Raw genomic sequence first — 16326 nt, forward strand, 5'->3', positions numbered from 1 at the left:
CCAACATGAGTGCGCACACCCATCCACTGTTCCCCAACACCCGTACACCATTGTGCACACCCGCCCACTGCTCCCCAACACCCGTACACCAGTGTGCACACCTGTCCACTCTTCCCCAACACCAGTGCGCACACCCGCCCACTGTTCCCCAACATGAGTGCGCACACCCATCCACTGTTCCCCAACACCCGTACACCATTGTGCACACCCGCCCACTGCTCCCCAACACCCGTACACCAGTGTGCACACCTGTCCACTGTTCCCCAACACCAGTGCGCACACCCGCCCACTGTCCCCCAACACTCGTACACCAGTGCGCACACCCGCCCACTATTCCCCAACACCCGTACACCATTGCGCACACCCGTCCACTGTTCCCCAACATGAGTGCGCACACCCATCCACTGTTCCCCAACACCCGTACACCAATGCGCACACCCGCCCACTGCTCCCCAACACCCGTACACCAATGCGCACACCCGCCCACTGTTCCCCAACACTCGTACACCAGTGCGCACACTTGTCCACTGTTCCCCAACACCCGTACACCAGTGGGCACACCAGTCCACTGTTCCCCAACACCAGTGCGCACACCCGCCCACTGTTCCCCAACACTCGTATACCAGTGCGTACACTCGTCCACTGTTCCCCAACACCCATACACCAGTGTGCACACCTGTCCACTGTTCCCCAACACCAGTGCGCACACCCGCCCACTGCTCCCCAACACCCGTACACCAGTGTGCACACCTGTCCACTGTTCCCCAACACCAGTGCGCACACCCGCCCACTGTTCCCCAACACCCGTACACCAGTGCGCACACCCTCCCACTGCTCCCCAACACCCACACATACCCACCTTCCCAGTGTGCATACCCATATGCTCAATGCATACACCTCTCACCCATCTTCACCTCCCCAACACCCTCGTCCCCAGTGCACACAGTTCCCACCGTGGACCCCGCTGCTCCCCAGCACCCTCCAGCACGTGCACCCCCCAAATTCTTGCCCCATTTCCGCTCAACAAGGGCCTGTAGAGTTTCCTATGTGGCCATGCCCAGCGTTGTGCTCCTGTTCTAATGGATGTTCCTGCTCCCTCCCCCGCCGTTACTGTCGCTCATGTTCACACTTGCTGTTGTGCACCAGTGCACATCGGTTCTCTCATGCGCTCTCACGCTCGTCCACGCACCCACTGGTTCCGGACTCGCGGTCGGTTCATGTTCACGCTCTCCCTTTCGCTCCTGCTGGAGCGCGTCAGGCTTGTGGTGACATGCTCATTCTCAGCTTCTTCATTCTGGGCTCATGCTTCATCACTATGGAAGTCATCAATCGGGGCTCACGCTCGCTTGCCGTCTCCAGGGGGTTCCTGCTTGCTTGCCCTCTCTCGCTCAGCCTGGGGCTCACGCTCACCTGCCGTCTCCAGGGGGTTCCTGCTCGCTTGCCCTCTCTCGCTCAGCCTGGGGCTCACGCTCGCTTGCCGTCTCCAGGGGGTTCCTGCTCGCTTGCCCTCTCTCGCTCAGCCTGGGGCTCACGCTTGCTTGCCGTCTCCAGGGGGTTCCTGCTCGCTTGCCTTTTATGTGGGGCTCACGCTCTCTGTCTGGGGCTCACACTCACTTGCCCTTTGGGGGGCACATGCTTGGTGTGGGGCTCACGCTTGCTTGCCGTCTCTTGGGGGTTCCTGCTCGCTTGCCTTCTATGTGGGGCTCACACTCGCTTGCTCTCTGTGGGGTTCATGCTCGCTCAGTCTGGGGTTCTTGCTCACTTGACTTTGTGCTGGGGCTCACGCTCGCTTGCTCATTCTGGGGCTGACGCTCGCTGGCTGCACGCACGTGACTCGCATCGGGTGGTGGCGGTGGCGGCAGCAGCAGAATTTGAAGGTGCTGATTTCCTCCCTCCCCCCGCAGCTGGGCTGGGCAGAGCAGTTTGTCCGGCTGCTAGCGCGGCCAAGCGGCAAGGCCTGCTCTCGCTGGGTCGGCTGGCCCCTCTGGTTGGGTGTGCAGGGCCTGGCCTGGGTTTCTAGCATTGGGGAGAGACTCTAAGTACCTGCTCTGGGAGCAGCTGAGTCCCAGAGGCAGCTCATCCAGCTCTGAGCTGCAGTTTGTTCCCTGGAGTTTCTTCTGCAGGCTGCCTTGGGCCTCTCCTGTGTTCCTGTCCCGGTGAGTGAGGTGCAGGCAGAGGGTGTGTGTCAGTGGCCACCAGGTGGAGACAGACTCCCGTTCTCAGTGACGGCTGCCTCCCAAGCTAGCAGGGGAGTAACTCCCGGGCTCGGCCTGCTGCTGCCTCTGGCTCCGCGCTCCATGGCCTGTCTGTCTGTCCCCACCGCTGACAGACTCATGTCCGTGTTCTGAGTATAACTTGCCAAACTCTTTATTCTTTCGATATTTGCAGATATGTGCCACTGTTTCCAACTTTTCATCTACAAAAAGGCCTTTCCAACTCCTTCCAAATTAGAAGATCCAGGTGGTTACACACGGCACCTCTGTACAAATTCTCTCACTTTTCATTGCCTCTCCAGGGCCGGATAAGGGATGGGCACTGGGATTGATCTAAGATTAGAGGCTCGCCCGCCCGCCCTCCAGCCAGCATGGGTTCCCCTCCTGGAGACACGCAGGAGCCTTTTAACCCCCCCCCAATGTACAGTCTAGGAAGCGCTGAGACGGCCTGCGCCTGCACTCTAAGCTGGGACATTTCTGGGCCTGCCGGACGCTGTCTAGGCACTTTCCGTCTGTCGGGGATGCCAGGCGGACGACCCTCCTGGGATGGAAAGACCTGCAGACCCAGCGGGACCAGGGCAACGGCAGCAAGTGGAGCTGGATGGGCCAAGGGACGCTTTGCTGCCACTAGCGCCTGCTGCTAGCACTCCGGCCCCTTCCTTCCTCCTGCATTTTCCTGCAGCCTGCATGGACTCCTGCTCCTCCTTCTCTTCCTCCTCGTGGCAGAGCAGCCATCTGTGTCTCTTTCATTTCTTCTCTTTCAATCTCCTGGTTTTATTCTGGGCCCAAACGCGAGCGGATTGGTGTCCCAGGCGCGCGGGGCAGACGTTCCTTTCTGAGTCAAAGCACACGGGGAGCTCCCCACCTGAGGGAGCTCGTAGGACACAAGGGAGAGACGTTGTTGCTGCCCTTCTGCTGCCATTGTTGTGATTCTGAATGTATTGATTGTGCTCCATGCCGTGTATGACTTGATATTTTCCTGTCTTAAGCACCTTGAATGAGTTCTGCTCAACAGACTGTATATTTCATATTGTATTTATTGGAGTTTGCTCTCACCACAGCCATCCTCAAGGAGTATCCGATACTGCGCTAGACTCTCTAGATGTAAACTAGATAGTTATTGTCCATGCTCTTTTGTAAGGGGCTGGTCTCTGCCCAGTGACCTGTGCTACTTTGTATGGTGCAAGTGTGTTCACAGAATAAATCTGTTGGATTAGTAGGAGTGTGAGTTCCTTTCACTGCCTTGGCCTCCTGCTTCCATCCATGCTCCACCGACATCCCATGCTCTTCCTGTTTGTGTCACCGTGTGCTGTGTGCCCCCGAGGGAGTGAGGAGTCAGGAGAACGGCTCTGGGGCAGGGTGTTAGATGGTCGGGGGGCTGGGCGGGAAGCTTGGCAGCAGGTGGGGAGGCCAGGATGGGAGCTGAGTCTGGTCACAGCGTCCTTAGAGGGGACGGGGAAGAGGCTGCCCTGGGAGCGTGTGCTGGCCCGGTGGGGAGAAAAGTGGGCTGCGTGTTACTCCTACCCCTGCCCCTGTGTCTAATGCGCCTGTGTCTCTTCTCTTCCAGTCTCGAAAGGGCGCAGACCCGGAGCGGGAGAAGAAGGTGCCGGAGTGCAAGGCGGACAGTATCGGCAGTGGGCGAGCCATTCCCATTAAGCAGGTTCGGATTCCCTGACCCTCCTAGCCGTGCTGCTGGGGCGGGGTCCTCAGCCTGGGCCGGGGCGTGCTGAATGGATGTGCCATGGGTGCACGCTGGGCCAGGCCGCGTGGGCGTCCAAGTGGTAGCAGGGGGAGTGTCTGTCTCAGGCTCATTGTGTTTCCATGCATGTGTCGCTGTCACCGGCTCTGCGTTCAGCGTGCGTGTGTGTGTGTGTGCGCGCAGCCCCCACCTGTGCCCCCTCGTGCGTGTGCACCTGCTGCGTGGGTGTTTGCCATACTCGTGCTGGTCCTAATGCTGCCCAGCAGAGGGCAGCAGAGCGCCGCTGTGGCTCAGCCACTGGCTCCGGCTCCTGGCTGCCGGCTCCGGCTCCTGGCTGGGGTTTGCTGTCTGAGGACACGCAGGCTCTGACCTCGTGATGCCGAGCAGTGCGCCGTGGCCGGGCCTGCATGGCCAGAGTGCGCCAATTCACGCTGGGCAGCTCAGGTTCTGCTGGAGAGCTGGGGAGCCGTGACTCCAGCCTGCAGCCCCTCTCTGTGTCCTGCAGCCCCAGAGGTGGTTCTGAGCCCAGGCTCCAGGGTGGCGGATGGTGGGAGTGGGGCCAGCGGCAGCTCCCGTGCAGTCACAAGGAGGCGCCCCAGGGCAGCGAGCAAAGGGGAAGGGAGGGGCCAGGCATCATTCTGTCCCCGTGGCAGCTCTGGTGGGGAAGGCCAGGCCAGGGGGAAGGGGCAGCCAGGGCAGCTCTGGCTCCAGGGATAGGGAGAGCTGAGGGCAGCTCTGGCTCTGGGACGATGGGGAGGGGTCTGCGGCTGGCTCTGGGGAGGGGTCTGTGGTTGGCTCTTGGGCGATGGGGAGGAGTCTGTGGTTGGCTTTGGGGAGGGGTCTGTGGTTGGCTCTCAGGCGATGGGGAGGGGTCTGTGGCTGGCTCTGGGGTGATGGGGAGGGGTCTGTGGCTGGCTCTGGGGTGATGGGGAGGGGTCTGTGGCTGGCTCTGAGGCGATGGGGAGGGGTCTGTGGTTGGCTCTGGGGAGGGGTCTGCAGTTGGCTCTGAGGCGATGGGGAGGGGTCTGCAGTTGGCTCTGAGGCGATGGGGAGGGGTCTGTGGTTGGCTCTGAGGTGATGGGGAGGGGTCTGTGGTTGGCTCTGGGGAGGGGTCTGCCGTTGGCTCTGAGGCGATGGGGAGGGGTCTGTGGATGGCTCTGGGGTGATGGGGAGGGGTCTGTGGTTGGCTCTGGGGAGGGGTCTGTGGTTGGCTCTAGGGTGATAGGGAGGGGTCTGTGGTTGGCTCTGGGGAGGGGTCTGCGGTTGGCTCTGGGGTGATGGGGAGGGGTCTGTGGTTGGCTCTGGGGAGGGGTTTGCAGTTGGCTCTGAGGCGATGGGGAGGGGTCTGTGGTTGGCTCTGGGGAGGGGTTTGCAGTTGGCTCTGAGGCGATGGGGAGGGGTCTGTGGTTGGCTCTGAGGCGATGGGGAGGGGTCTGTGGTTGGCGATGGGGAGGGGTCTGTGGTTGGCTCTGAGGCGATGGGGAGGGGTCTGCTCATTGAGTCTTTTCCTCCCCACCAAAGTGGAGCTCGACCTGAGGTCCCTGTGGGCTGTTTAATCCTGTTTCTGTTAGCTGGGGGCGTCTGGCCATCCCTTCCCCTTGCTCCCCTTTCTCCCTGGCTTGTGGGGCTGGCTGCATCCCCGGGCCCCACTGCAGGGGTCGTGTGCTGGCCCTGGCTCTCCCAGCCCCTCTGCAGGCGTCTGCTGTGGGATGAACATATCCCCAGCCCCACAGCTGCCCCAGCACCATCACTTTCCCCAGGTTCATGGATGCCAAGGCCAACAGAGACCTTTGTGCTTGTGACAGGGGAAGTTTTGCCTCTTCGAGGCGCCCAGGGGTGGTGTGTGATTGTCCTGGGTCACCGGGTCGGGGCTAGAGTCGGTTTTGTGTTGTATTGTTGAAGAGGAACCCCTAGATATGGAACCTGGCCCTTGTTGCTGCCCTCTCTGACTGGAAGAAGGGTCACATGACCATCTCGTCTGACCCCCGGTGTAACGCAGGCCAGAGACCTGCCCCCCAATTATTCCTAGAGCTGATCCACCCCCTCCTCCCCAACTTTTAGAAGCAGTGTCAGGTCAGGGTGGGTCCTTAGTGGCTGGGTTCATGTGCTGTGCCCCTACCCCTGTGCAGGCTGCCAGGCGGGAGGGGCAGGGGAAAGTGCTGGGCAGAATCCCTGCGTGTAGGGACAAGGCTGTACCCTCACTGTACTCGTGAGTCAGCCCCCAAGACTGGCCTCGGAAAGTTGCAATTCTCCATGTTCACTGGACTCCAGGAGCTGGGGCTGTCGGAGAAGCACCAAGTGCTGCAGAAACCACAATAAAATCACGAGAATTGGTGACTCTGGTGGGACATAGCGGCTGGGGCCCTGTTGTGCCGGGCTCTGTACAAACGTGTCCCAGACAGTCCCTGGCCCAAGGAGCATTGTGGGAGTTGTCCCCGTTGCCAAAGGGCAGTGCAGATGTGGTCAGTCAGGGAGGCTCAGGTACGGTGGGGAGCAGGAATTTGAACTGCTGGGTGGACAGATCCTGTGCAGCGGCCCCGGGATATGCTTGGGCTTCTGGGGTGTCACGGTGTGGAGGAACCGACTGCCCTGCCAGGTGGGCCCAGGGGACGCTCGGCCTGCACTGCTTTCGCCCTGAGAGCAAGGAGAGAGCGATGCCTCCGGAGTCTCGCTGCACTCGCTGCTGAAAGGCCCCTGCTTGGATGGGAAACGTAAAGTCTTTGCTTGTAGCAGCCCAGCAGGGTGCACAAGCGCTGTTCTCTCCTTGTCCGAGGCGTGTGCAGAGCCGTCTCTGCTCAGGTGCCCATAGACCCTTCAGCTGGGAGGGTGGCGCCCATGGCTTGGATGAGGGCCTCCCTTCACTTCCAGCAGGTCCCGTTCCTTTCAGACGTTCTCCCAGGGCTCCAGCTCTCGGAGCTGTGATGGCTCCTGGGTCATACCTCTGACCCCGAACCCTTGTGGGGTGACTGAGATCCCTGCAGCTGATTGGCTGCACTGCCCCGGCATGCCAGTTATAGCTCCTCCTGGGCTTTCCCGGCCAGGCCAGGCCGGCTCTGCTCTCACGGCACGCTGCCTCTGATGGGTGTCAGCAGAGCCCTGGCAGGCTTTGACAGGCCCTGGCCAGCAGCCCGGCTCAGGGGATCCCAGCCTGCCTGAAGGGTGGCAACAGGTACCTTTTCCTTGTTTCTCTGGCCCCGTCACCGCAGCGTGGAGTGCCTCACACTCTGACAGGCTTCCTGCATTCGCTCTCACTGTAGGCAGGCCAAAGCAATCATCGGGGAACTGGCCCACAGACACGGAGGGACCAGCCTTAGGAGTAACTGGCCAAACAGGAACCTGAACCCAGGTCTTCTGGGTCCCAGAGTAGAGCCCCAACCACTGGACCATCCTTTTGCCAGGTGCCACCTTGAGATAGCTCTCCCAGGGCAAACACTGGCCGCTGCCAGAGACCTTGACCCCTGGGAAGCAGCATTTCTGATGTCTCTGCAGAGAGCTGGGGACCAGTGGATGCTGATACAGGTCCCCTTCCCTGAGGCTCTGAGGACCACAGTCCCATTTTATTTCTGCATGGTGTTGCGTCCCAATGAACTGGTGGGCCCTGGAGATGGTAGAATACGGCTCAGCCCTAACCACAACCCCCTTTCCAGGGACCCGTCCGTCCTGCGAGAAACGACTGCACTGTGAAATCACCACTCTGCTGCTGCTAGCAAGGAGAGTGTGGCCAGAGCCATACAAAGACAAGTGAGTTAATTCGTAAAGGAAGAGAGGCTAAGATCCATTTCCCAGCATCTGTGGGGAGGAGCTGGCTGTAAACCTGCAGTGAGAGGTCCTCAGAGCCTCAGCAGGGGCGTGGGAAGGATGCAGTCTTGCCCTGCACTCTGGTTCAGGGCTCCCTGCAGAGAGGTCATGAGGGCCGATATTCCAAATGCAGAACAGCCGCCAGGGCTTCGGAAGCTGTTGCCGAGAAGTGCAAACCTTGTAACCGCTGCTCAGCTCTCCTGGGGCTGTTCCTTCCGAGGGGAGTGGGGACCTCAGCAGATCCCCACCTCTCCAGAGTGTCACAGCTCGTGTGACAGCTGGCTGTGGAACTGCGGAGGGGCTAACGCTCCCCCACTGACGCAGGGGGACTGAGGATGGATATGGGCTAAGTGAGGTGGCTGGAAAGTGGGACCTTCTGCCTGGGCGTGTGCGGCCTCCGGTAGAATGCTGCCCAGCGGGCACAGCCAGTACGTGGGGGAAGTCCTGCTACTCGTAGGTGACCTCCCTTATTCTCAGTCCAATCTGCCTAGTGACCTTTCTGGGTGGCTGAATTCATCCCAGCTTCAGCGGCAGAGCCGCAGGGCCCTGCGCGAGTGGGCTGCCTGCTCGGGCAGGAGGCTGGTTAAGAGCATCCCGGAAGGAGTGAGTTTGGGGGATGCTTTTGCACCAGTGGGGAAGGCTGCTGTACCAGGGAGCAGCACTGCCCTGCAGGAAGCTGGTGGCAGCCGCTGAGCCCTGCCACTCACAGCACGCCCAGAACGTGCTGCTCGTGAGCTGATGTTCGTCTCCCCCAAACTCCAGTCGCAGTCTCTAGAGCTGGAGGCGCCCAACTCCCATGGCCCCCGCGTGAGACGAAGGAGTCCAACCTCCTCTCTCTAGCCCTTCCCCTCTGAGCTCCTGCTGGTGCGAGGGGTGCTGCACCTGAGGCTCCAGCTCCCCACCTGGTGCCCATCCTGTGGCCTCGGCAGGCCCAGGCCCGCACTGGGTGGGGAGAGGACCTTTGTGGCTGGACGCTTGTCACTGAGAACTGGGCTAGCTGGGCTGGGAGGCTGCTGTTCCCAGCTGGTGGTTACTGGGAACAAACACACATCCCCTTCCTCCTGCAGATGCTGCTGTTGAGTGCACAGTCACATAGTCAGCCCTGAGGGCCTGGGGTCCCTGGGCCAGCTCTGGCTGGGCTGGCTTCTTCAGCGGGGCCCAGAGCCGGGGACAGGGACTCCTCCTCCTCGGGATCTGGGACCATGCTGGGAGCTGAGATTACATTTAAATTGCCATTTGCATTTTCCAATCAATACACGACTTTACAATTAAGTTTGGTGTTAAAATTCTTAGCGAAAAGTGAGTGGAAGGGAGATTTGTGGAGTGAACGAGTCCTTTGGGGGCCATCGTGGCTCCCTGCCTCATTACACTGCATATTGCTGCTGCTGCCACTGCGTTTACTGTGCACCACCCAATCCGAACACAACACGCCGAGACAGTCACACAGTCCAGCCTCGCGGGGCAGGGGAGGCGCCTCGGAGGCGGTGGACTGGCCTGTGGTTCATCCCTCCCGGCCTCTTCCCTGCTGGGACATTCACACTGGGGAAAAGGCGCTAGCAAAGGATTCAGAACGTACAGGACTCCCCAGGGGAGGCCTGGGGATGTGCGTGGCCATTGGGAACACGCAGGATTTGTGGAGAGTGTGTGTGTGAGTATGTGGGGTTGGGGATTCTGTGGGGGGAGCTGGGGCATTGTGTGCACAGAGCATGCGCGTGAGTGGGATGTGCTAGCACAGAGGTCTCCAGCCCTTTGGGGGTGGACCCCCCCGTTTGTGATGGATCTGCCCCTAGGTTCACATGTGGCTGCTGCATCTCACCTGGGCTTTGTCCTTCTCCTCCCTCCTTCCTCTCCTCAGCTCCTTATTTCTTTTTCTGTGTAGGATTGGGATTTTGCTCCATTTCTCAGGAAATGGGAAAGCTGGATCTCCCTAGCTGCTTCTAGGTCCAGCCCAGAGAACAAGTCAGCCAGTGGTTTGAGCATTGGCCTGCTAAACCCACGGTTGTGAGTTCAATCCTTGAGGAGGCCGCTTAGGGATCTGGGGCAAAAATTGGTCCTGCTAGTGAAGGCAGGGGGCTGGACTCGATGACCTTTCAAGGTCCCTTCCAGTTCTAGGAGATTGGTATATCTCCAATTATTATTATATTTATTAACAGGGAGCCCTGGTGCAAGCCACACTGCAGTGTCACGAAAACCTGGATCCAGCCCTTGCTCCCTCCCACTTCTTTCTCCAACCCGCCCAATTTCTAATGCCTCAGTACAGAACAAGTCTGTCTGCTTCCACTGCCCTGAAAACGTCTGGAGCCCCTTGCGTCCCAACCCAGCCGTGCTGCAAAAGCCTGGATCTACATGGAGCTTGCAAGGTTTTGGCCCTGAACCCTCAATCTGTATAATCTAAATAAAGAGCAAGTCTGGCTGATGCAAACTCCACTGGAAATATCTGGAATCTGGGGCACCCTAGCTCAATAGTCTTGGAAAAACACGACGCTGATACCTGCCTTCTCGTGTGCCAGGATTTGTCGTGGTCCTGATTTGCATAGTGGGTTAGGAGCAGCTGCATTTGTTGTCTCTCTAGACAGCACAGTTTGGGGTTGAGGCCAGCATTGGCAAGGGGTAGCAGGGTACCGGCACTCAGTGACTTAGTTTGCAATGCTGTTGCACCCAGGCACATCAGGATCCAGTCTTTTCAAGGAGAACAGGGGCAGTTACACTTGGCCTCTGTTTACATGGTAGAATTTTTGTTTTGTAGTAAATATTAGCAGGATCTGGCTAGAGAAGTCAGATGTTAAAAAGCCAGCAGGGGCCATTATGACCTCCTACATAGCTGAGATAGGGAATCTTGCCCAGTGGTTCCTGAGTCAAGCCCGTAACGTCTCCCTGAGCTATTAGAAAGAGATCCGGCTTTGATTTAGACTCCAAGTGATGGAGAATTCACTACATCCTTAGGTCAGTTGTTCCCAGGGTAAAAGCCCTCACTCTAAACGTTTGGTGCCCTGTTCCTAGTCTGAATGTATCTCGCTTCAGCTTCCAGCCATCGGATCTCATTCTGCCTTTGTCTGACAGAGCAAAGAACTCTCGGCTATCAGAAATCTCTTCTCCACTAGTTACTTGTAGACCCCATGATCAAGTCACTCCTTTATCTCGGAGATAAACTAGATCGAGCTCCTTTAGTCTCTCATGATAAGGCAGGTTTTCCAGGCCTCAAATGATTCTTGTGGCTCTTTCCAATTTGTCAACGTCCTTTGGAAGTGTGGACACCAGAATTGGACACGGTATCCAGTCATGGTTGCACTAATGCCTTGGGCAGAGTCAGTATCATCTTTGTGCTCCAACTTGATATCCCCTTGCTTCTATATCCCTGGATTGCATTCACCCTCTTAGCTACAGATCGCACCGAGCGCCGATGTTCTCTCCATTTCCACCATGACCCGTACGTTCTTTTCAGTGTCACTGCATTCCAGGAGACAGATTCCCTGTACATTTGGCCTGTCTTGTTTGTTCCTAGATGAATGACCTTGCATTGGGTGATACCGATAGGTTTGTATCACTGACCTGTCCCAACCATCATTTACCACTCCACCAATTTTGTGTCCTCTTCAGATTTTACCAGCATCATTTTATATGTTTTTCGAGATCATTGATAAAGATATTGAATGGATTTGGGCCAAGAGCTGATCCGTGTGGGACACCTCTAGAAAGACTGTCATTGGATGATGATTCACTGTTTACAGTTACTTTTTGTGATCTATCATGTAACCGGTTTTTACTCCATTTTTTATCAGCTATGTTGATTGTATATCGTAGTAATTTTTAAATCAGAATGTCATTCTGTAACAAGGTCCTTGCAGAGGTCTAAGCATGGTTATCAACACAGATAACTTTCTCAATGAAACTCATGATCTCATCAAAAATAGTATCAGGCTTGTCTGACAGGATCTGTTTTCTATAAAACACTGTTGATTGGCATTAATCATGCTGCAGTCCTTTAATGCTTATCTGATTTCTTTCCATACTGGCCTTTCCATGATTTTGCCTGGTATCAGTGTCAGGCTGTCCAGCCCATAGCCACCGGGGCCTTCCCTTTCACCCTTTTTAAATACTGGCACAACGTTCACATTTTTCCAGTCCTCTGGACTTCACCGGTGTCCCAGGATTTCTTAAAAATCAACATTAATGGCTCAGAAACCACCTCAGCAAATTCTCTTAGAATTCCTGGGCACAAGTTATCTGAGCCTGAAGATCTGAAGATGTTTAGCTTCAGCAATTGCTGTTTAACATCCTCCCCAGTTCCTGTAAAAATAGGAAGTATTTCCGTCTCATTGTGAACGGTAAGTATATCATCCAACTTCTTCCCAAATACTGAACAGAAATATTTGCTGAACACTTCTGCCTCTCCTGTGTCACGGTGGCCGTTTTACAATGATAGTTTCACTGCTGCCCCTGGAGGTGTCATATGTTGGGTCTTTCTGATGGAGATTAGGCAGTGGGACTGGGTCCCAAAGTTGGTTTGATCTAGCAGTCCGGAGGTTTTCGATCCAGGTTTTTGCGGTGCTGTTGGCCTGCTAGCTGCAGTTAGGCAGTGGCATTTGGGCCAACAATGGGCTAGATCCAGCTTTGTCCCCAGACTCCATTTTCCATTCTTGTTTTTGTTTCCCAGTTCTCTCTTGGCCTCCCGTGCTGAGCACTCCTCTTGATTTGGCTGTAGCACCATGCAGGAGGCCCTTCTTGCTATCTGTGTCTGCAGAGCAGTCTCTGGCTCCCGTCTCCCTCCCCTTGGTGAGGTTTGTTTGCCTAACTAGATTAGCAACGAGGGTAGATGGTTTTAACTCCTTTAGCTGGTTGTGCTTGACCCCAGGGGCCCGACAGGCTCAAGGCTGGGCTGCACTTAAAACTTAGGTGGACACAGCTCCGGCACTCAGGCATGTGCAGAATTCACAGTTGTGCCGCCCTAAGCGCCAGTACAGGTCGGTGGAAGAACACCACCATTGCTTGGGGAGGTGGAGTTACTATAGCAACAGTCGCTGTAGTGTGCGTCTACACTCCTACAGCCGCATAGCTACAGCACTGCAGTGCCCTAGTGCAGACACGGCACCGCCTCCTGGCCATCCTGGCGATTAGCTTTGCCAGGCATTGCGCCCTCCTCCGGCGGTCTTGCCCTGCAGCCCCTCTCACTCCAGGAACTGCTGCCTCCTCTTCGTCATCAGCCCTCCGGCCAGGTCGCTACGCAATGTCCCCTTCTGGAGGGGAAGGGGGGATGTAACCATCCCAGGCCACATCCCCAGTGGCTGGTAGGGGAACCCGGGCCAGCCCCCTACTCCGGGTTCCAGCTCAAGGTCCCTCCGATCAGCAGCCACGGCCTGCACTGTTCTGCCATGCTGCTTTCCCCCGAGCCTTCCCCTACCTTCCTGGGTTCCCCAGCCTCCCACCTCCCTCCTCTCGGGGAGTGACTGTGGACACCCCTGCTACCCGTAATGTACCTCCCTGCTCTGACGGAGTGACTGCAGCCACCTTCTGCTGCCAGCGTCCTGGCTTTATAAACCCAGCTCAGCTCCTCTCCCCGCTGGGCTTCGGCAGCGCGCCGGCTTTCCGTTGGGTGCAGCCCACGCGTTAATGGGCCGAACGGACCCCTCGGGCCGGGGGCGGGGTGGACACCCCTTCAGGCAGCCACAGCCCGGGGAAAAGTGTCAGAGCCCAGGGCCTCACCTGATCCAGGCGGAGCCGGGCTGAGCAGCTGCTCAGAGGGGATGAGAAATGAAGCCAGACAACTCAAGAGGAGCCATAGGCTGCGCCCTGCTACCTGGCTTCTACCCTGGGGACAGGAGTCCCTGATGCCCCTTGCTGCAGTGTCTGCCCCATGCCCTCTGCCAGCCCCCTGGGCCCAGCCGATGGCAGGGGAGAGGCAGGCCTGGGAGCTCATTGTGTGTTTTCGCTGTGTGCTGCGGGTTGCTTGGCACTGCTGGTCGCATGCCCTTCCGCCACCCCGACCTCGCACCCCTGGGCGGCTTGCCTCCCGACTCAGGAGCTGCTGGGGAGCACGGCTGGGGTGCGGGCGTGAGAAGGCCTGAGGGGGGTGTGGAGAGCGGCAGGAGGGGGGCGGGGCGTGGGCCCCGCCGGCCGGGTAGATGTTGGGGGGGGGGCGTGGGCCCCGCCGGCCGGGTAGATGTTGGGGGGGGGCGTGGGCCCCGCCGGCCGGGGTAAGTGTTGAGGGGGTGGGGGAAAGGCGTGGGCCGCGCTGGCCGGGGTGGAGCCGTGCCAGGGACGATGTCCCACGAGGGGTGCTCCTGGGGTGATAAGGGTGGGGGGGCAGGGGTGGGGCGGTGCCAGGGATGATGTCCCACAAGGGATGCTCCCAGGGCGGCAGGGGTGGGGGGGAAGGAGGGGGCGGCGCCAGGGACGGTGTCCCACAAGGGGCAGTTGGAGGGTGGTAGGGGTGGGGGGGCAGGGGGGGGCGGTGCCAGGGATAGGGGCAATCCCAGGGCAGCAGGGGTGGAGCCGTGCCAGGGACGGTGTCCCACGAGGGGTGCTCCTGGGGTAGCAGGGGTGGGGGGGGAGGAGGGGGCGGCGCCAGGGATGATGTCCCACGAGGGGCAGTCAGAGGGTGGTAGGGGTGGGGCGGTGCCAGGGATGGTGTCCCACGAGGGGTGCTCCCGGGGCGGCAGGGTGGGGTGGTGCCAGGGACGGTGTCCCACGAGGGGCAGTCAGAGGGTGGTAGGGGTGGAGGGGCAGGGGTGGAGCCGTGCCAGGGACGGTGTCCCACGAGGGGTGCTCCTGGGGTGATAAGGGTGGGGGGGCAGGGGTGTGGCGGTGCCAGGGATGATGTCCCATTAGGGGCAGTCCCAGGGCGGTAGGGGTGGGGCGGTGCCAGGGACGGTGTCCCACGAGGGGTGCTCCCGGGGCGGCAGGGTGGGGGGGCAGCGCCAGGCCAGGGCAGGATTTGAGGTTCTCGACTCCTCTCCCGCAGGGCATTCTCCTGAAGCGCAGCGGCAAGTCCCTCAACAAGGAGTGGAAGAAGAAGTATGTGACGCTGTGCGATAACGGAGTCCTCACCTACCACCCCAGCCTGCACGTGAGTGACCCCCGGGCAGGCCCTGCAGAGCCGGGGGGTGGCCAGGGGGAGGCACAGAGGTGGTCTCTGCTCTGCTGCTCCTGCAGGTCCCTCGGGGGGTGTCGTGACTCCCCCCAAAGCACCAGGCCTGATGGGGGGGAGGGGGGGCTCCGCAGCCTGGGTAGACCCAGGACTCAGCCTCTCCCCGTAATGGGAACCCAGGCAGGCACTCTGGTCCCCGCCGGCCAGGGCAGCACCTCTCGGCCCCCTCCGGAGCTCGGCAGCACATGGAGCGTCTGGCTGAGGGGAGGGGTCAGTGAACATGCCCCTTTCTTTTCCTGGCCAGTCCCCAGTCAGGCAGGGCCCCTGGCAGGAGGGAGACGGCGAAAGCTCCTTCTGGGTGTGGAACGTGTTCCTGGCTGTTAGGTACTGGGTAACAGAGAGGAGGTGCCGTGCACAGCCTGCGAGCTGAGCTGTCACTCGATGCATCTACAATCCTCTTCGCGGCTGGCTCACAGCTGCCTCTTCCATCCATCTCTGTCGCCTCCCTGCTGCGGGGCTAATGGCTTCTCTCCCGTTCCCTCTTGAGCACAGTTTGCTGCTAAGACAGTGAACTGTGGCCACCGACACACCTGTGGCCCTGCAGACCGCTGCACCCTCTGGACAGCAGGGATCACTTCCTGGGGGGCACAGGGCAGCCAGTGCGCGGTGGGGTCCGGAGCTAGCCAAAGGGGTGCCGTCCTGCCCCGGGGCTTGAGGGGTGAGCTGCTCCATGCTCAGAGCCCTGAATCCCTCGGACCCCAAGTGTTCTAATGCCCAGAGCTCCATCCCTCTGCTCCTCAGCTCCTGGAACCCCGTGTGCCCTGGCCGCTCTCTGTGCCCTGTCCTGCCGCAGCTCAGCTTGGAGCGCCACCTCTCATCCCATTGCCTGAAGCCATGGGACTGTAAAACCTGTTCTCCTCCTCCTAGCTCTGCTGTGCCACCCGACTCCTCTTCCAACCCCCGACTCCCTCCTGCATTCTCCCTTCCATAGCCTTGGACCCTGCCATTGCCTAGAGAGAGGGCGTGCGTGCGTGTGCCCCGTGCGTGCGTGTGTGCGTGCGTGTGCCCCGTGCGTGTGTGCGTGCGTGTGCCCCGTGTGTGTGTGCGTGCGTGTGCCCCATGTGTGCGTGCGTGTGCCCCATGTGTGCGTGCGTGCGTGTGCCCCATGTGTGCGTGCGTGTGCCCCATGTGTGCGTGCGTGCGTGTGCCCTGTGCGTGCATGTGTGTTCCCCGTGCATGTGTGTGGCCCGTGTGTGCGTGCGTGTGGCCCATGTGTGCATGCGCCCACCCCATGTGTGTATGCCCTGTGTGTGCATGTGCCTTGTGTGTGTGTGTGTGTGTGCGTGTGCACCACCTTTACACTGGGGTCAGAGCCGGCCCTTGTTACCTCGGTCAGCTCCCACTGCTGAGGGTGGAGGAACTCCTTGGGATGTCCCTCGCCGTCATCGTGTGACATTACGGTACTGCCCAGCGCCGGCACCCTGGGCCCTTCGCCCAGTGCGGCTGGACACCCAGGGAACTACATGCCAAAG

General features: G+C 59.3%; 1 protein-coding gene across 3 annotated transcripts in view; it reads left to right on the forward strand.

Moving 5' to 3' along the window:
* Positions 1-16326, forward strand: part of AGAP3 (ArfGAP with GTPase domain, ankyrin repeat and PH domain 3) — a 231672-nt gene that overhangs the window by 129107 nt on the left and 86239 nt on the right. For 2 of the 3 annotated variants that reach the window (XM_045004285.1, XM_045004284.1), the window contains exons 9-10: positions 3781-3873; positions 14669-14773. In XM_045004285.1, the coding sequence (XP_044860220.1) occupies positions 3781-3873; positions 14669-14773 (198 nt within the window). Of the gene's footprint in view, positions 1-2388; positions 2523-3780; positions 3874-14668; positions 14774-16326 lie in introns of those variants that run through there. The other variant, XM_045004286.1, reaches the window with a different exon arrangement.

This window comes from Mauremys mutica, chromosome 2 (genome assembly GCF_020497125.1).
Source record: "Mauremys mutica isolate MM-2020 ecotype Southern chromosome 2, ASM2049712v1, whole genome shotgun sequence".
In the NCBI taxonomy this organism is placed as follows: Eukaryota; Metazoa; Chordata; order Testudines; family Geoemydidae; genus Mauremys; species Mauremys mutica.